This window comes from Oreochromis niloticus, linkage group LG18 (genome assembly GCF_001858045.2).
Source record: "Oreochromis niloticus isolate F11D_XX linkage group LG18, O_niloticus_UMD_NMBU, whole genome shotgun sequence".
Classification (NCBI taxonomy): domain Eukaryota; kingdom Metazoa; phylum Chordata; class Actinopteri; order Cichliformes; family Cichlidae; genus Oreochromis; species Oreochromis niloticus.
Window position 1 is genome coordinate 28,813,327 of NC_031982.2, and position 20,708 is coordinate 28,834,034.

Here is a 20,708-nt window from a genome sequence, read left to right on the forward strand (position 1 = left end):
TGCCCCACACTAATAAATGGTGACAACTTGTTGTACATTTAACCCATCATCCAGTTTACGAAAGACCTTATATAACAACAAAGGAAGCAACCACTTTAAGCTAAATGGCACTTTGCAGAGAATCTAAGTGCTTAAGACAATAAATCAACATTAATCCATAAACAGTTTCAAACTGCTTTTAAAGCTTCTGAGAAACAGGTTAAATTGTTCTGGCTATTACAGAACGAGCACCAGGAAATTATGACATATCACTCATATCACAGATTATTTCTTAATGAGGTTCCACCAGAGCACAGCGTAGGCAACGTTTAGGTAACTGTAAAGCACATATGCATGAAAACGAAAAACAAACAAACAAGTAAATAGTTTGAATTTGTTACTTTTTTGTTGGGTGACACAAAAACGCTGATGATGTCGGATTTCTTCATGAGCATGAAGAAACGGCCCGAATGTTAATAAAGTTCAACATTTTCAATTGGCCATGTGGTTAGCATTAAGAGCTGACAAAAATCTAAATCCAGTAAACATGAAACACTCAAACCCGAGATTACCTCATCTCCACAACCACACTTTGATGCTAGTCTTTATGATATGTTCAGTTTACACTATGGGCATTAAAGTGAAACATTTTAATGAACGCTCAGTTTTCACAGTGATTGTGGATCAAAGCCGAATCGACTGCTTTGTTTTCTTCCGTTTCATCTTCTGCATTACACAAGAGCAACCTTCGGATCATCATTATTTCAACACAGGACTCGACTTTAAGCCCAAACCCAAGTTATCGAAGCTAAACAGTTCTACTAGCGCAAAGCTGAAAGGCCAACCAACAGAAAAACATCCTGACGCTATGAAACTGAAAACTGTTCATTTCCAAACTAAATACAATCCAAAGGATACATGCAGATCATACCGAGTCATCAGTATTTATCGTGATATTCCGAAAAACTCCATGTTATACTTCATGGCATACATGACCCCAGTGGGAAAAGATCCCCCAACTCTGCAATGTTCTCGGGATCCAGTTAAACAAAACCATATGTACTACGGGTGCTTATGTTATTTACTATATCAACATTATGTTATTTCCCCATCCTCAACTGCTCGCTCATTGTGGATTTATGGTAGAAATTCTTCACTTTTTAACCTTTCTGCAGAGATCCAAGGGGAGTGATAGAACTGGGCTCAGGCTCTGGAGTGGATCTAGGCCACTCAGGCAGGCTTTCAAAGAGCCTGGGCCTGATGGGTAGTCTCAGGGTAAAACTGGCTGTAAATCTCTCAACCTGGAGAGTTGAACTTATCAGGTGTGCGCGTCATGTAAAGCCTAACAGAGGCCGTGCTTTCTGCTGTGCCCCATCTTCCGGAACAATTGATTAATCCTCATGTCTTCACTTTCCACACACACTTTGGGAACAATACACAGACAGAATGCACTGCATTGAAGGAAAGCCCTGGTAGTATACATGCAGAAATAAACTCCTACCTGTTCCTGTCTCTCCAGCCAGCGGTCCACCATGGGATGATTGGCGCTGAGCGATGACCGTGCTGTCTCTCTCTGGAATTCTCTCTGATTGGCCCAGGTCCCAGCGTCTCGTGGCAGACTGCGGTACGTGTCCATCCCTTTACCCTACAAGAGAAAAGGTATAGTTTTTGTTTTTACTTTTAATACTGTAACCACATAGACATATGCCATGCTTGCTTTATGTTAAGTAAATGTTTCTTTTCTTACTGAAAAATGCACATCAAGCATTAAAACCTTAACGGTAAAGGCTAATCAACCTGCGCTGAATTTGCTCACAACACTTTTAAAGAGAGACCCGACCACTTTATAGTTGTGAGCTGGTGTTTCTACATTGCTCAGTCTTCACAGTGACAAACACAAATCGGTGGGTGTCTGGTGGGCTCGGAGCAAAACATTAAACATTGAGCAGTTACTTTTACAGAAAGAAAAGGAGAGACAGAAGATGTTCAAAGTGAAGTGAGTGTATCTGTGGCTCAGCAGAGCTACGAAAACAAGAAAATCACAGATGTCCAAATAGCAGAGTTGTGGCTTCTGTGGTTAAATACAAGCAAGCTAGATACAACGAGCATCTCTTAGTCGGTGATGTGTTTAGTCACACTTATTGGGATGTGCATCTTAAACAACAGTGTGGAGGTATGTGGCTTTAGGCATAAACCGAACAGAAGGGTGCAAATGTTCAATGTGATCAGTTTCAGCTTGGGAAAGTACAAAAAGGCATAAAGCAGCTTTTAAGGAGTTGTACTGTAACGAAAACAAGATGTTGATATAAAACAGATGCAAAGGAACTTTTAGTGCATTTGTACTAAAAAGACAATGGCATCCCTCATGCAGTTTCGTGTGTGCAATTTCCTCCATTACAGTCAAATTATTCAAAATGAGCTTGCACAAAGCCATGTCTGGTTTCAACATCCAAGCACCAACCTTCCTTTCCAGGCTATTTGTGCCAGACGAGTGGCGAGCTTTCAGGAAGCCAGCGGTGGTGGACCAGCGGGTTGGGTTCTTCCTTGACGGCGTCTCATCTGGTTGGACCCGTGACTCACCGCCGCTGAACGGCCCATTGATGGTCATTAGAGCAGGGTCACTGCTGCGCCGGACGTGGAGGGGCATATCTGAGGAACAGGTCATACACCAGGGCGTCAAAGCATTGTTGTACCTTTTTAGAGACCCAGAGTTGTTTTTACTTTTCAATGGAAAAGTTCCACTTTCATATTTATGTATGTAAAAAAACAAAAAACAAACCTTCAGCTATAGCTGTTAAAGACTAACGGGCAAAGGCTGAGGAAGAAGACGGTTTGGAGATGATTGATGTAAATTTGCTGGAACAAATTTTACGTCTCAAACAATGTGGGCTAATAAAAGAAACAGATTCCATTATCATCCCATTGTGAATTAATGTGATTTATCGCCACAAGTCTAATCAGGCAGCCCTGCTTTACTGTCAGTGCATCTCACCCATAACGCAGAGCAGCAGGCTCTGTGTGGGAACAACAATACGAGGAAGAGCCTATTGAGAAACTCCAGCGTTAGTGGATGCCTTCCATTAAAACTCTTCACTCTGAAAAGTTCCAGTGTGTGGGCGGTGGGCCAAGGTCCAAATAACAACCTCCAACAGGGGCAGCGCGCACAAAAACACCGCAGCCCGCGCTTGTACACAAGACACGACGTTATGACAATAAAAATAACCTCTGGAAATTTCCACGAGCTCATTTGATTAGCTGGAAGGGCAGCCATCAGACCACACAGGAGACACGGATTATAAAAGATTAGAAGTGTTTAAAAAGCCCGAGCGTCGTCTCGGGACGACTACGCCGAGTGTCATGTTCCCATGTTCTCTTCCAAAACATATTGCTGTTTACAAGCTTTCAGATGTTTGGAGATGGTGGTGTGTGCTCATACAGGAAATGCTGTGATCTTCCCAAAGAGTGTGTGTCTGAGTCAACAGCTCGTTTTTGTCTGTGTGTGTGTGTATTGTGAGACTAGATTGACTGTGTTTGTCTGTGTGTGTGTTAGTGTGCCTGTTTATTTGTGTTTCCTGACAAACTGGTGAGTTTGCACATGAGATCATCTAATACTTTTGTTTAGAGTTGGGTGCGTTCACATTAAGTGGATCTTTGTGCGTGTTCAACTTGTGTAAAGAATACACATTAATGATGAGTTTTAATTTCATGTGTGCACAAATCAGTGACCAATGTTGTTTATGTTTTGGAAGTACTAGAGCCCACAGCTACAGTAGTTGATGAGAATGTGTAAATGTGTACACTCATGTACTTGGCTCAGTGGTTCTTCTGGGTCATCCAGAGCGTGGGATATGAATCGCTCTGAGCTGTGGGAGGCAGTGGCTCTCTGGGGGCTGCAGTTCAGGAGGGGACAGAGTGCGGGCTGCCTGACAGGTCTCAACAACACCTACAGCTGAAACTGCAACTCCCAGGAGGCATTAGAATGCAGGGGTGCCTCCCTCGAACTGAATCACGGTCAAGACTAATGTGTCCCGAACCCACATCTACTGAATTTGCATCGGCGCTGTGGAAAATGCTTCGCGGTTTCACGCAGTCACAATGCTTTAAACAAAGACAGGCCGCTACCCTTCTTTGTCATCGCTCATCTTAAATGCCATTGTGATCTCGCGGCACAGCTGCAGTCATTAACCTTTTGTTCGTCTTGTCAGACGTAGTGATCATAAAACAATTATTCTAACTACAGCACAACAGCTTGGTTAATGAGTGCCGGTTAAGATACCGTTTCACCAGCTCAAATTTCACGCTACTTCAGACATCTCATAAGTGAGAAAAAAGAACTGCATAATGACACCACCTATGTCATGAATGCAGCTGCAACAAAACACAGAATAAATCTGTGTCTGCATAACTCTGTGAGTACAAGACCTAATTAAATTAAATGGGGGAGGTATGCAATGTCATTTAGAAGTAGTTGCAACATTTAAGGGATGCAGGGTAGTTCGGCAATAACATTCCCAGCATAAAAACATAGGATTTGGGAACTCTAAGGCAGCGGTCCCCAACCTTTTTTTGCCCCACGGACCGGTTTAATGTCAGACAATATCTTCACGGGCCGGCCTTTAAGGTGTCTCGGATAAATACAACAAAATAAAATGATACGACCAAGACAAAAACTGTGGTATTATGTAAATACAATAATAAACATGAATTCACTGTGTAATTGTGTAACTTTATTAGCAGCGTCCTCCTGAAATGCGTCAACAACATTGAGAGTAACATCCTCTTCTCTGCCCCTTAATGCTCTCTGGTCGCTATGGTAACGTGTAAATATTTCTTTCAAAATAAGACACACAACTACAACACGGGAAAAGACCCAGGGAAACCGAGTTAACGATAAAAACCCTGAAAACCATAAATTTCACACGTGAGCCTCAACTCTCGCTGCTCGGTACCAAACGACTTACGGACCGGTACCGGTCCCTGGGCCCGCTGCTCTAAGCCACGATTACTGTCCCCATGATGTATGTCAGTGTATGATGTATGCAAAGAGTTGCAGTTCCTCAAATAATTATTTTTTGCTACACCCTCCTTGTCTTCATTACAGCTAGTTCACACAAAACAAATGATGCTCCTTCGTCCAAGACACAAACAGAGCTCCGTTTTTACCTCCGTCTATTCAGATCAGGTTGTTTTGTTTTTTTGGTTTTTTTTACCATTTGCACCAGTGTGATATGGAGTAAAATCCTTTTGTGCCCAATTTTTGTTGTTTTGCTAGTTGACATGGGTCAAAGCAGCAGTCACGCCGTGAGATGGCCAACCTTCATTTCATCCCAGGCCATCTCTGATCACAGGACAAGCTGCAACAGCCAACCTGGACCATCGCTGTGCAACAAAACACTACTGCTCTGGAGAAAAAAAACTAAAGAAATCATCACAATTATTCCACTTTGATCATCTCTCATGTGGAATAGCGCAAAATCACACAGGGTACACACCAAGCTCGGTTTTCTGCTATGTGCTACATTCAAAAAGACAATCTTTTTCAAGTTGGCATCTGAAAGCCTCACACGTCCACAACAGTAGTATTGTCCTTTAATTATTATTTTCTTATCTGCAGAGGTTTTTCAATTTAACAAAGCCAAGAAAATAACATCAATCCATTTGTGAATTTCAATAGAGCTCTCTGTCTAATAAGCTTAATCATTTTTCTTTTGAGCTCCTGGGCCGAACAAGAAAACTGGCAAAGCCCCACAGAGTCCAGCGCTTCTCATCTCCTCTTCTCTCCAACATAAATCAGTGATTGAAAGCTAGTCTCATTAGGGTGCTTATGAAAAAAATAATCGAATTCCTTCTCTTCCATGTCAGACATTTTTCTTAAAACCCATTAAAATTCAGCTGATGAGATTCGGAGTCGTCAATTAGGCAGGGTTAGAATTTATTATGAAGAAAGTTAAATTGGACGTATCTGGCAGGTGTGATTGTAGCAGAGATTTCAATTTCTTACTGAAAATTCACAATCAGCATCTCATCCAGAAACGCAATGAGGGCTAAAGTGACCTCCGTCGCACTGTGTGTGTGTGTGTGTGTGTGTGTGTGTGTGTGTGTGTGTGTTATTGAGACCAAGAGAAAAGGAAAATTGTGCTGTCTCTGTCAGTCAATGCTATTTCAAAGGTCATTAGTGAATAAGACAGTGGAGGGCTTTGGTGCTAATTGAAAGACAGTAATGAAAAAACTCCTTTTAACTTTTACCCTTTCTGATAGCTACACATAAAGGTGCTCCACACATCCAGTCTACAGGTAAACAAGCTCTATGCTAAAAGTGAAAAATCTTAATCAAACTTCTAGTTTAGTGCTGGAGTCTACTTTACAGTGCTGCTGTGATCACTAAAAACATGCTAACACGCTAATTCTCTGTTTAAATCAGACTGACTTAGCCACTTCAGAGTGGCTAGCAAGCTAGCTAGCATTAGCATTAGCTGACAACTCCGGAGCTACCCGCTCGATCAAATATGGTCGCCTCTAAAAGAGATGAAGAAAACGCAGCACAACAAACAAATAAATAAATACAAAGAGAAAAAGAAAGGCAAACATGAGCCTTCGATTTGCTTTTATACAGTCTGTAACTATAGATTTACTTTAATATCTTTTTGTCTGCATACTATTCATGAAAAAAAAAAAACTTGATATGAATTAGAAATATTTCTTTTGAACCACAAAAATATTTTGAATTTATGATTTTCTCTATTTTTGACATTCTATTTTATATTAATAAAACCAAATTTTTTTTATTTATTTTTTGGCTTTTTTAACTGTATTCAATAGACAATGGAAGAGTGGACAGGAAAGTAGGGGCAGACATGTGGCAAAGGGCCGCAGGGCGTACTCTACGCTAACCCGGGTGGGCTGCTCTTAGCTGCATGGCATGTGGTCGCCCGCTCAACGTACTGAGCTAAATTGGCGCCCATAAAACCATAATTATTAATTATTCTAATACAAATAGTAGGAATACTTCTTTCTTTCACTTTAGGCAGTCTGATAAAAATATGGGGGTGGGGGATGTCTTTATGTATATTTGCGTGTACATGTTTGCTTGCTTCTGTGCAAAAGAACTCGCTTGATCCGAATTGACAAATCACCTACACGAGTCACTTTTCCATCCAAACTCAGAGTAATTGCAGTAGAAGAACCGACTTGGCCAGCGAAACTACCGAGGTGAATGGCCTCAGCGTCACATTTGATTTAGGAGGCAGCGAATAGAACCAATTAGCCACTTTGGCCGGGGATCAAACGGCTATCTGTGTCTGGGGAAAAAAAAAAAAGGGCACCTCCTGTCCAATTAACAAAATTTATGAACAGGGCGACGGTACGGCTGGGACGTGATAAGGTGATTTGTTGTGTTTTCTCTTATACTGCTGTGGTTGATGACATTTGACTCCAATGAAGATGATAACGTGAGGAATATAAGAGGAACTCAATTAAATATTAATCAGCCAATGTTGCAGTTCCTGATTGTATCTTTAGGTAATGATCCCTCTGTCAAAATAATGCACGTCTGTGCAAATAACCCTAATGGTATTTGATCCAGAAACGCGTGTTCTCCAGTCTCGTGACTTACTGGTGCGCAGGGCCGAAGGCGTGACCTCGATCTCGCTGGCGCCCTGGTAAGGCTGGAAAGCAGAGGCTCCGCTGCCTGCGCTGAGGTCTGCAGCAAACAGGTCGGGGCTCTGGGTGCCTGTGGAGCTGGCACTGGTGCCATCACCTCCATGATGGGGTTCCTGTTCATCATATATAGCTATTAACTGCAGAAAAAAGGAAAAACAGAGGAGAGAGCACAGAAGGTCAGATTTCGAAAATATGTAGCTTAATGTTACACCGCAGTATCGAAGTAATATAGCACAGGAAATTTTTTTTTTTTTACTTTATGGAATGACAATGCTTAGCTGTAATCTGGATATAGAGAACAATTACAAAGAAGGTGCAATGACAGGAAACAAAAGATGATAAACACCTAAAAAGAAAAAGAAGAAGATGATAATGACGACTCTTTTGTAGTGATACCTACTCATTTTCCCTTAGACTTGAAATTAAGCAGCATTCATGTATTTTTTCCCCATATTTAAAACAGAGGAAAGGAGAGACTTCATTATCTGCAAATCTGATTTTAATCCATTTAATCCAGGAAGAGGCAAATGAGAATAATTAAAACACAGCATACTGTGTGATTTTTGAAGGTAGGCATTAACACCAAGTGAACCACACTGGCTCAAAAATCAGTCCTACTGGGTGTAATCAGGAAGCCCAAATCATAGCTGGAGTTCTATAAATTTAGAGGTAGCATCCTTGAAAACGGCGCACAGATAAATAGAAGACATGGTGGTCCTTCTCTGCTCAAATGCACGGGGACCGCACATAAAGTCCAAAGGAAAATTGAGGTGATTTAGACCCCCCCTATTTTATTCTATGACAGAGACGCTCATTATGTCCAATCATATTCTCCCTCCACTCAAAAAGCTTCGTCTTTCACTCCACGTCTTTATGTTCAAAGCTCTTCTCCCTCACAGATCTGATTAATTCCAGCCTCTGAAGAGTCCCTTTATTAGATTAAAGATTACATTCATGCCATCTCTCTGCGACTCCCACTAGGCCGGCGTATGTGTTCAGCTGGCTTCAGTTAGCTGAGGAGAAAATGAAAAATCCATCCAACACGTGCCAATTCGAGGGATGTGATCCGAGCGTCCCTCGAGGTGAGATCTGATGCAGAAGCACGACTGTGATAAGGTTTGCCCCCTAATGCACAAGATATTAACCACATTCAAAACTAGCACACGTGCTCAACCGCTCAAACATCTTCGAGACATCACTTCACTTTATCTGGGTTTATTGACATGATCCTGACCAAAGGAAACGCCTGAACTTTACAGAAAAACTGACCAAATACCTCCAAGGCCAAAGCAGCTAGTCACAGACAACATACTAATTTCACCTCAAGGAAAAATATATATATATTTTAAAATACCATACTGTGTGTGAAATAAAGATACGTTTTTGCAAGTGCTCTTTGAAGATCAGTAATAAGGGTTTCCAGGTTTATCGATTTTATTTAGCGTCAGAAATAGATTTTCCTCTTAGAGGAAGACTTTCAAACGAAGCCAGTTTAACATTTATAAGAGGAGGGAATCAAAAGGGGAAGCGTGTCTGTGAAGGTTCTCAGTCATCCAGGTCATCGTAGTCAAAGGAGTTTGCAAAGAAAAGCGTCTGGACTTCTTTAAGTTGCTTGAAGACGTTTCACCTCTCATCCGAGAAGCTTCTTCAGTTCTAAGGTCAAATGGCCGAAGCTTCTCGGATGAGAGGTGAAACGTCTTCAAGCAACTTAAAGAAGTCCAGACGCTTTTCTTTGCAAACTCCTTTGACCAAAAGGGGAAGCATTTCACTTCTTCAAAGCAAGCAGCTCTTTAATCAACAATTTTAGTTGCATATCCATCATGAATACTGCTTTTAATATCATGGGCTAGAGCTAATCAGTAAGGTAACACTCAGGAGTATGAAAGCAAAACAATCCCTACAAGCAAAGGTCTCTACATAAGAAGCCTCGCTTTGACTGCAGTCAGAGGAGAAAGCTTTGGCTCTGATGAAGCTTTGTCACATCTGTCCTTGATGATGAGTAACTTAAAAAAAATAAATAACTAATTTGAATTTGGACTATTCTTCATTTAAGTTGCTTTCCAAAGCACAGCTGCAACTTTTATACTAATCCCAGGAAGTTCTGATCTGACACCGTGCAGGAACACGGTCGAATTTCACCACGGGCAACCAAGAGAGAAATTCTGTGTCAAACTGACCCAATTTTTGATCAGCGATGACAAGAGTCCATCGCAAATGCTCAAGTGCAAGTGGTCACACCGGGACATCCAAGAAGCGATCTAAAAACAGCCGCCACTCAAACCAAGGTCCAGGGCTGCCACTGGAGACTATGAGCAAAAGAAGATCAGCCAAATTTCTATTCCATGCGGTTTTTGACTTTTTTATGAGCATAGACGGGGAACTTAAGGGTCACACCTCGCCGTTTATGAACGTACGGTACAAAATGACTGGAGGGTTCTTTTAAAATCAGTATATTTGTACGTGACGTATGACTAAAATAAATGAAACCAATTCCATGGCAGAGTCGTTGTGCGTCTATTGCTTCAGTGATTCTCACAAGTAACATCAAAGTCCAAACAACATCTTCATCACACTAAAGATGAAAAGAAACTGCAAGCACAAAGTATTAACACTTCAAGGCCATTCAGGCTGCATACAGTGCAAATTAAAATACGTCAAGTTCTCTAAATCACAACTCTTAAACACACACACACACACACACACACACACACACACACACACACGGACAAATAAAAAGAAATGCATTGATACACACACAATTGCATCTAGAGACACAAAGACACCCACAGAATCCATTAAAACACACACACACCATTCAAATCCAACGACCATTTTTCCAGCACATTAAACCTTCATTTCAGCCACATTTAGCCTGAGAGCTGTGGAGTTTTATAGCTTGCTGGACAGGCTCCCCTGGTGAGAGAAACACACTCTCCAGGGCACACACACAAACACACGCACACTTAAAAACATTTACAGACCTCAACACTCATTTTTCCCATTAGTCCCTTTACATAAACGCAAACACATTTACTTCGAATTACAGCTCGCTACAGCCAGAGGCTAATGTGAGCACACGTTAATGAGGATTACAAAGGTCAAAGGGCGAGGCTATATGTGTGCTGCAGAAGTAATGAAGGTGCAAATAAAGACAGAAAAGAAAGGAGAAGAGGTGAAAATAGTGGACTGACAAGTAGAACAGAGCAGGTGTGTGCGCTCAGGTGCGAGCGTGTGTGCGCTTTAGTGAGACTCATGAGAAAAGGGAGTGTGTGCTGTGTGTTTGTAATTGTGTGTTTTATGTGTACAAATCTATATAAACCTGTGAGTGTAGTCTGCTGCTCCCTCATTAAAGCTCAGTTCAGTCCACAAGGGCTGAGTCAGCAAACTCCCTGCCTCCCCGGGCTACTCCCCGAGGGCACCACAGAAGAAGAGCCCTCAACCCCATGTGCTTTTTCAGCCCATGTGGCTGTTATTACATGGTAATCGGTTCAGCTGCAGCGGGCACTAAAAATGTGTTCAGGCTGAGCTTACCTGATATCGCTCAAAGTAGAAATAATCTGCAGCAATTAGCATTGCGAAAATAAAAGCCGTACAGCGCTGGGATATCTGACAAAAAACAGCAGCAATCATAAAACCTGTTGAGCCACACAAATATCTGCCGCTAAAGCCATTTTGGACAGATCGTTAATCACATTCGCCCATTATCCCTGACGCTTTTCTGCATTATTATTATTCTATGGCATTAAGCTCCCAGTCTTTGACGACTGAAAAAGCCTGCAGGGGCCTCAAAGTTTTTCGCATAATTTAAATGATTGAAACCCAGAAACAGTCACTGGAAGTATTTGCATTGCATTGTTTTCTACACGGCATACAAATTGCGCATGTACGGGATCATTTGCTTACAATGAATACATCCATATGCAGATGAGTACATAGTAATAAATATTTTTCAATACAAAAACAAACGCTTGCTGCAGGGTACACCAATAAGACACAAACGTTGCAAGAGTGTAGCTGCTAAGAAAACTTTTAACTAGCAAACACGCCTCAAGCTTTCAGAAGGAACCGTCAGGAATAAATGCTGTTCAAGAAAAGTCCCCAAGAGTATTTTTTAAAACCCAAAATATGCATTCAAGTCTTAATTTGCATTCCCATGAAAAAGCTTGTATCAGATTGCAGCAAGCGGCATTCGCCAAAACTTTGGGAGGGTGGAATTTTTTAAGTCGTAACAATATGAGCAGAAGATTGGTGGTTTGGAATGTCATATTTCCCACTAACATGTCCAGCATTTGAATGCAGCACATGACTTCAAGCTTGATGTTCCGCTCGAGTGTCATATGTAACGCTAAAATGCACAGTAAAGTAAAAATGTTTAAAAAAAATTAAAAATGCATTACTTATAATCCGAGTTGACTTTCAGTGTCTCGGTGGATTTGGCTTTTGGCTGCTATTACTTTACACGTTGAATAAGGTCAAAGGGAACATCATCAGTTGCCAGACTTTCCTTGGAAACTGACCAAACATGGGTTTTAAATAAGTGAATATGCCGTAGGCTGAGCAGTACCGGGCAGCGTCGTGACTGACAGATGCTCCCTCGAGGTTACGCATTATTTCTGTCGGAGGTTTTGAATTGTTGTCTGCGAGCCAAGAAACAGCCCCGAGTCAAAGCTAATTGCTGAGGTTTGTTGACAAGCACAGCCCTGACCCTGCCACAGGAGAACTGCTTAAACGCATAGGAGCACGCACGCACGCACACACGCATACACATACACACACACACACACCACAAAACAAGGGTGACATCCAATTAGCAAGGTTCTGAGAAAAACAGAGGATGTAGAGTGAGAATTAGGTGTTGATTGGTCTGTGGAACTGTGTCAATATGTAGAAGACAATAAAAATAAACATGTAACCTGCTGTTTGCGAGGCACTGTGTGTATTTTTCAGTTGTCTTTCAAAGTAATAGTACTTATCGAAAACACAACTACATTTGCAACTTTTCCTTTATGCAACTTTCCATTTGTGTTATTAAGAATATATTGATAACAAAAAAAATATGAAACTAAAGGACTTTGGATTAAAGGGAAGAACTTTTTTGGTAATTATAAAATCCAAATGAAAATGATTTGCAATCCATCCAGCTTTATTATGTGCTACATTTCTGCATAGCTCTGTAATTACACCTGCAAAACTCGAGTTGACGTGAGGTTTCTATGCACTGCTGATCTTCTTTAATGCCCACTGAGCTGAGAAGAGTAAATCAGAGATGGAGCTAACAGTAAACACTGCAACACACACACACACACACACACACACACACACACAAAAAAGAGCAGACCTTGATATAGACCAAGTTTATACACAGACTGATAGAGCTATGAAAACCAGAAAATAGCACCTAGCAAGTCAGAAATATTACACATGGCGGTCATACTTGTCATAAGCTGGAGCAGACTAGCAACAATGGGTGTATGCCAGGTGGAAAAACTGGCTGATTCTGGTCTTTATATGAACAAAAAATAAATAAATAAACAAATCAAAAAATCTAAATCCAAAAACCCAAGCAAATGACAAGTAAGAGTTAGCAAAGAGGTATTTTGGAACAATTTTCTCTAAAACAAGTCCAATAAAAACACAATTTGCTGACAGGCTGTACTGCCTCCCTAACATAATGTAAGTAAAGCCTCTGAAATGTTGGAGAAAGACGCAACTCTCTCTTCATTCTGTAAATCCCTTTTTAAAGCACAGATTGATGTCACATAGCAAAAATATAGCAGTACTGTGGCTAACACAGCAACAGTAAATTCTCAACTGTAGAAATCACAGCGTGGAATAATAGAGCAGGTATTAACTAATTCAGGTGAATCAATTTAATCCAACTTTATTTACACAGTGTAAAATCACAATAACAATAAAATAATTAATGTTAAGTAGATTTGCCAAACGCTGTCCTTGGATACTTTTATCAACTTGTATCCCCTTTCTTGCACTTAGATTCCTTTATACTCAAACACTAACAATTACTGAAGAGCAAATTACAGTGGAAAGTGTGGGTCAGTCCACTTTTCAGCAGTCACTTGCAGCTCGTAAATCATCATCATAACTCTGGCTAGAACAATATGCTGGCAGCGGGGCCAGAGAGAGGAAACCAGGGGTTTCTCAAAGGGGAATTAATCCTCACGGATGTGTGTTGGGGAGAGGATTGAATTTAGCAAGACGCAGTCACCGCTTGTGCCACATCAGCAATTGCCCATTTTTATTTCATCGAAATTCCCCAAGCTTGTGCGGTGCGACCGTCCAAAAGTTACACTTGCCTTAGTTCTGGCTATCAACTCCAAAACATAAATCTTTCCAAGTTGAGCGTCCATCTATTGAGCATCTGATTTATTCCCCCGTCACATAAAATAACGTCAAGTCATTACAGTTTCACACAGAATTATATTACATCAACAGACCGCATTTTCCCTCATGTCAAGCTCCACGTTGCATATCCTCTGTTCTTTCATAAGATTTATTTAATCTAAACTGTATATATCAATAAACGCAGACACATAAAATGAAAGTGAGCTCGACTGATTATTTGAGCAGAGGGGAAATTATGCTTGTCATACACACTGCAAATCACGAGACGCTGGATCCTGACGCGATACCAAATGTGTCAGTGTCACTAAAATGATAAATGAAAGACGGGATTAAAAATGGTGATAAAACTGATTATTTTTATTATTAGTGATTTTCATTTTAACAAATTATCTCTTTATGTGTTAACTCTCTAATGCACGGCCACTGCTCGTCAAATTACAAGCAGACACTGGTATTTTAGTCATCTACTTTCACAGGTCCCAGTTTGTGTTTATGTTCTGCTGGTTTGGTGCATTGACAGTCCAGAATGAAGCTAAAGGCTAAAATGTAATAACTTATGAAAGAAATTGAAATTTTAAGATATAAATATTGGTAGAAGGCTATTTCAAGCCAAAATCAAAGAGCTCAAACATTTTCTTTTGAGTTATTCTTCACCATCAAAGATCACCCTGATTCTGGGAATCAAAGCCTTTCGGTTCTTTGGCTTGCACTATACCAGTTTATGACCAGGAAGTAAGAGGGCAAAAAGGAAAACCGTCAGCAAAATGAAGGAAGTAACCGCTAAACTTTCACCTACACAGCTGTGTAATCCAAAGCATGTCGTCCCGACTCTCCTCTCGGGTCAAGAAACAGCAGCCTGGAACAAATTTTCTTGGTTACACACTTTATGTCGAAAGTGCGAGGTTGCAACAGGCCTTTTCCCAAAAGCAACAGCCATCAAAGCCCTCACCATCAGCTCGCCAGAGCCAAAACCCACACGGCGCAGACAGGCAGTGACCAATGTTACTCCCGGGTCAGTATACCACAGTATTTATGTGAGGAGTTTAGTTTCAAAATGAGATATCTAGCAATGCAGGAAAAGACGAGACACACCATCAGTTTTAAAGAATGTTTGCAACTTAAAACCTCAGATGACAGTATGATAAAACTCCAAGTTTTTAAAAGATGAACTTTAGATCATTTCTTATTTGAAAATAGATAAATACTTTAAATATTTAAAAATGAAGCACATACTTATTTTGTCATTACATCCATTTCTTTCACTCATGAAATCTATCTGAGGTTTGGGAAACAGGAGGAACACGACTCTTGACAGGTTCATTAGGTAAAAGCAGGAAACTGACTGTACTATGTCTTTCTTTAGAACCCTAAAAAAGGTGAAAGTGCTGTGACAAGAGTTATGGTTACATGGTTTCTGCTAAATCAGTAACATATACATGAAGGCGGCGAGAGCGATTTATCAAAAGTAGGGAAAGAAGACGTTTGATTTGTAAACTGAGAGGTTCGTGAAAGTTTTTAATGTAGCTGCTGGTGGAAAGCTGTACGGTAAGGTCATATAAAAAGGTACATTATCACATATCTGGTAGGATATATAAGATATATGGTATTTTCCTCAGCTTTTATTAACAACAGGAAAAGCATGGGGCTTAAAATACAGCCTCTGGTACGAATCCGAGACCTTTAGAACCAACTGGAACAGTAAAGACCGTCTTATTTCCCAGGACATTAAACACCGAAAATAGGGAGAACTGGGTGAAAATGAGGATGACGATGGTGGGGAATCTGGTAGGGAGTTAGGCCCTGATTATGAGGTGTATTTGATGCTCTCAGAAAGGGAAATGCCGTTCGGTCTGCCTTCGTCACAGGATGTCTGCGGATGCAGATGGGATGCACCAGGGGAACTGTACAGTAGCCACGGAGCGACAAACAGAGTTAGCTGTTCCAAGCTGCTAAAAGTAAATCAGGTAACCTTGTTAAGAATAAGAATCCTTTATTATCATTATGGGTACACAGTATAAAAATTGTTGGTTTTACTTTCCCCAAATACATATTGTTGGCAGAAAGCTCACCAAAATGTTGTTTTCATAATAGCTAGAAGTCTGTGAAGGTTCTCAGTCATCCAGGTCATCGTAGTCAAAGGAGTTTGCAAAGAAAAGCGTCTGGACTTCTTTGAGTTGCTTGAAGACGTTTCACCTCTCTAGAAGCAAAAATCGTAGGCAAAACTGAAATTTGATTAGTATCTAGCATCTGTGCCTGACTAATCAGTTAAGGGCAATATACAGATGAGCCTGTCACTTCTAACTTGTCATGTACGGGTGCATGTAAACGAACCTCTTGGCATCGCATATAAACACTAAGCTGCTCATAGTGTCCAAACCTAACCAGTTCCGGTTTGTTCAAAGCTCCCACACACGACACAAATGATGGCCTTCCTCAACTACAACCTCCTCGGACTCCTAACGTAGCTTCTGTAGCTCTTTCAACAAGGAGCATTGAGGAATAGTGCATCAACGCAGAGACGACATCCTCAGATTAAAACACAGTGGAAAGTCTCATGTATCACAAAGTGTCCTATCTCACTTTGTCTGTAATAAATCTATTCTTCTAAAAAAGTATCTTTCTATTAAAAATGTCATAACTGACATCAGAGTACACTTGTTTTTCTATAGCTTCCCTTTCAACACATCGCTGTCCTCGGAGCATTAAATGTGTATTCAGACCTACTAACTTCACAATGAAGTTAATACAAAAAATGCTGGATATAAAAGCCTTTAGTTATTTTGATACACTCCTTCACAGTCAACAGATATCACTCTAATCCACTCACGCGCTCACATCTACAAGTTTCAGAAAGACAAATTTAAGACTGTGAGAAATCACTGGAGAAGAGTTCCCAGAGACTAGAGGAAGGTTTGTAAAGCAGATTCGAAGCGTGCACTATGAACGAAACAAATACGAAACACATTTACTGCCCCCAAACGTCACTTTTCCCTACATACTTTTACTTTGTTTTCTCGACAGTGTGTAATCCTTAATTACTTAAGTCTGCGTAAAATAGCGTAAAGTTCAAGATGTCTGATTGTTTAAAACTTTCTCTTGCTTTTTAATTTAATTTGACTCATTTTTGTACTCAGAGAAGAGTGTTGCAACAATTACTTTGGGAGTCTTTGTGGAAAAGTGTTAATCTGAGCAGCACAAGCCAAAGGGGCAGTGGTTTGGATGTGTGACTGATGTGACTAAGATTAGCTGAGGTTGCCAGACGAGCAGCGCAACCCCAAACTCCCACAGAGACCGGGCGAGCTCAGGCAGAACACGCAGTAACCTTGACCTCAATGAGTTTAACAAAAAACACACAAAGGAGAAGGAGATGTATTAAACACAGGGGAACGAGACCCGACACTGACCAGGTGCGAGCCAACCTTCCCAAACCTTTCAAACATCCACTCCAAAAAACACCTTCCTGCCCTTTCGTTCATTCAGTTTCTCATTCAAAACTCAATCTGACACAAAAACACATTCATCTGTGAGAAAGCACACATTTAGGATCACTGTGTAATAGAATTGGGGACAGCTCAGACCAGTGTGAAACAATCCCAGTCACACTGATGACCTACTATCCATTTCACTTTAATCCAGACAATAGAAAACATGTGGGGGGAAAGCAGTGTGCAGCCTGAGTCGAGGCCAAACGGACAAATGAAAACGGCAATCAGGCAGAGCCAGGAGGGAGTGAGGGAGCGAGGCACTGAAGGTAATTCATTCTCCAAAATGAGAGCAGGGCTGAGCTGTGACTCGTATTCCCCGAAAGATACTCCCCTATACACCACTTTTTACTCAACTCAAGTTCTACTGAACTTTGGCCACATGTATGACGGAAACAGTACTTGCAAAATATTTACTTTGCATAGCCATATACTTTTATCTTATATCTATTTTTTTTTCTTAAATATCAACTTGAAGACAGGTTTTGGAAGACATTTGTCTCATTTATTTGCTAGTGCATAGGTATACAGATAGGTATAGGTATACAAATACAGATAGTGCATAGGCTGAAACCTTTGCCAAGCTCTGACAATGTCACCGTGAGAAGAAAGCACAGGACCATCTCTGTAAAAGCAGTTTGCTGGTCTGGAGCATTGAGGTTTAATGGAAAGGAGGAAAGACATTAACAACAATGAAAACAATTGTTGCTGCCCATCAATCAGGGAGGGGTCATAAGGCCATTTCCAAACAATTTGGAGTCCATTATTCTGTAGTGAGAAAGATTATTCACATGTGAAAAACACTTAAGACAGTTGCTAATTATCCCTGGAGCGGACATCCCAGCAAATTCACCCCACTGGCAGACTGTGAGATACTCAGAGAAACTGGAAAAAACTCAAGAGCTACAACTCAGACTCTGCAGGCCTCGGTTAGCATGTAAAATATTAAAGTTCATGAGGGTAGAGTTAGATAAAAACTCAACAGCTATGGCTTGTTTGGAAAGGTTATGGCCTTATGGAACAGTATTCTTTGGACAGACAAGACCAAAGTCAAGGTGCATGGACATAAGGCACAGTGTTTGGCAAAAACCAAAGAACGTATCAGCACAAACACCTCACACCAACCATCAAGCACAGTGATGGTGAAAAAGGAAAGAATCAAGGTCTAGCAATGACCCAGTCATGTCCAGACCTTAACCTGAGTGAAATGCTGTTGTTTATAGAAGCCAAGCAGGTATAGAAGCAGGCGACCCACATAAGGCTACTGCAAAGGCTCAGGTTTAAACCTGCACTGAGGCAACTTACTGGTCGTCCTTCCCCCCGTTCTCTCCACTATGGCTTAGACATTTTAGCCAGGCTGCTGGAGAGGAGAGTCCATCCATTAGTCAAACCTCAGAGGAGAAACAGTGTGGCTGCAGTGATGCTGCTGCGGTACCAGTGTGTTCTTTATTGCTGTATTTAAATCACTTTGGTGAAAAATTATTGCCCCTCCAAATTCATTTCAGTAATTACTTAATGAATACCTACTAACTAGTTATTTATGACTCAATTATTTGATGTATTATTCTTTTACCGTCATGTAAATCTGGTTATACGAAATAATGAAAGTAATTCAACTAAATAGACTAATTACATGGTTTCATTATATTTACAAAAATCTTTAAAAAGCAATTGGGGCGACCGTGGCTCAGGGGATTGGGAAGTTCATCTGTAACCAGAAGGTTGCCGGTTCGAGCCCCCTGCTCTCTCTGTCCTGGTCGTTGTGTCCTTGGGCAAGACACTTTACCCTACCGCCTACTGGTGTTGGTTAGAGGGGCCGATGGCGCGATATAACAGCCTCGCTTCTGTCAGTCTGCCCCAGGGCAGCTGTGGCTACAACTGTAGCTTGCCTCCACCAGTGTGTGAATGTGAGAGTGAATGAATAGTGGAATTGTAAAGCGCTTTGGGTGCTTAGAAAAGCGCTATATAAATGCAATCCATTATTATTAAAAGATGTTTTCTATCGACTCCCACCGTGGAGTTTCATTTCAGGCTCATCTTCTCTTGTCAAATTTGAGAAGCCTTGTTCTCAACTGAACCCCATCTGCTCATTCACTTACCTGCGACAACTAAACTGACTATTCTGGATATCTAAGCTTTAGAAAAAACCAACACTGAATAAGAGTGTTGGGTGAGAAGTGTGTTTAATTTAAGCTGCTGAAAGCTGATAGACGTTAGTACAGCACAAAAAGACAGAAAGAAAAAAAAAACCACACGACAGCCGAGTGAATAGAAACACACAGACCATTTCCTATGGCCAAAAACCTGATACTGCACGCTGAACCCATTACTGAAACCTCTGTACGAGTTAAATATCCTCTGGTTTGATGGGTAGAGCAAAATACATCTATCAGCATGAGCACAGCTTCGTTTCTCATTGAGGCTGCCCGCTCTAAAAACAAAATAACATCTCCATCATCATCAACTTATCACTCATCTTAATGACTGCTTTATATACATTGTGATTCTAAAGTGGCTGTAAGTGTGAATACAAACTCCTAACATTCATGTCTTAGAACTGTGAGGGGACCCCAGAGTAAGGCTGCACCACCATGCTGACAAGTTTGGTATATATACACTAACAGCAGGCAGATTCTGGTGTTCACTGTAAACTACAGACTGCAGGAGGAGTTCATTTCTATTTCAATATTACTGGAAGAAGTACAAACTAGCCCTGACCACTTCTTCAAACATAAAATCATTTTGTAACAAATATATACATAAATTCAGTTGTTAGATATCTAAACATTCAATCCCCACTAACATTCTTATCCAAACTGGCCTACTTTTTTTAAAATCAGCTGTCCAGGACTAAAAGGGTTTGGATCTTGAAATCATGTTTTCTGATATGAAATCCCCACACAGTTCTACCGAGCTCGGAGGCTGTTTCTGCAGAATAAACCTTGTGAGCTATCGAGAGTTTTTCACACAGCGGCTTCAGGGCCGAACTGTGTGGTGATCCGTCTCTATCATTTCAGTTACCAGAGTAAACAACCCAGACAAGCCAGTGCTGCTGGCTAAAAGAAAATATACAAAATAGCACAAGGAAAATCTGTGAGTCTGTTCAGCAATGCTCACTGATATATTGTGCACCGTATCTGGTGAACCAGTTGTATATTTGTAAAGTAACCACGACTGATTGTTTTAGCTCTTACCTTTGTGAGCCTAAAGGAACGGTCACTCCAT

General features: G+C 40.9%; 1 protein-coding gene across 12 annotated transcripts in view; it reads right to left on the reverse strand.

Annotated features, from left to right (window-relative positions):
• pard3ab (par-3 family cell polarity regulator alpha, b) overlaps positions 1 to 20,708 on the reverse strand; it is a 235,581-nt gene that overhangs the window by 147,000 nt on the left and 67,873 nt on the right. For all 12 annotated transcript variants that reach the window (XM_013272746.3, XM_019348075.2, XM_005476796.4 and 9 more), the window contains exons 3-5: positions 7,592 to 7,775; positions 2,441 to 2,628; positions 1,481 to 1,624 (exon numbers count right to left, since the gene is read on the reverse strand). In XM_013272746.3, coding sequence (XP_013128200.1) covers positions 1,481 to 1,624; positions 2,441 to 2,628; positions 7,592 to 7,775 — 516 coding nt within the window. The remainder of the gene's footprint in view (positions 1 to 1,480; positions 1,625 to 2,440; positions 2,629 to 7,591; positions 7,776 to 20,708) is intronic.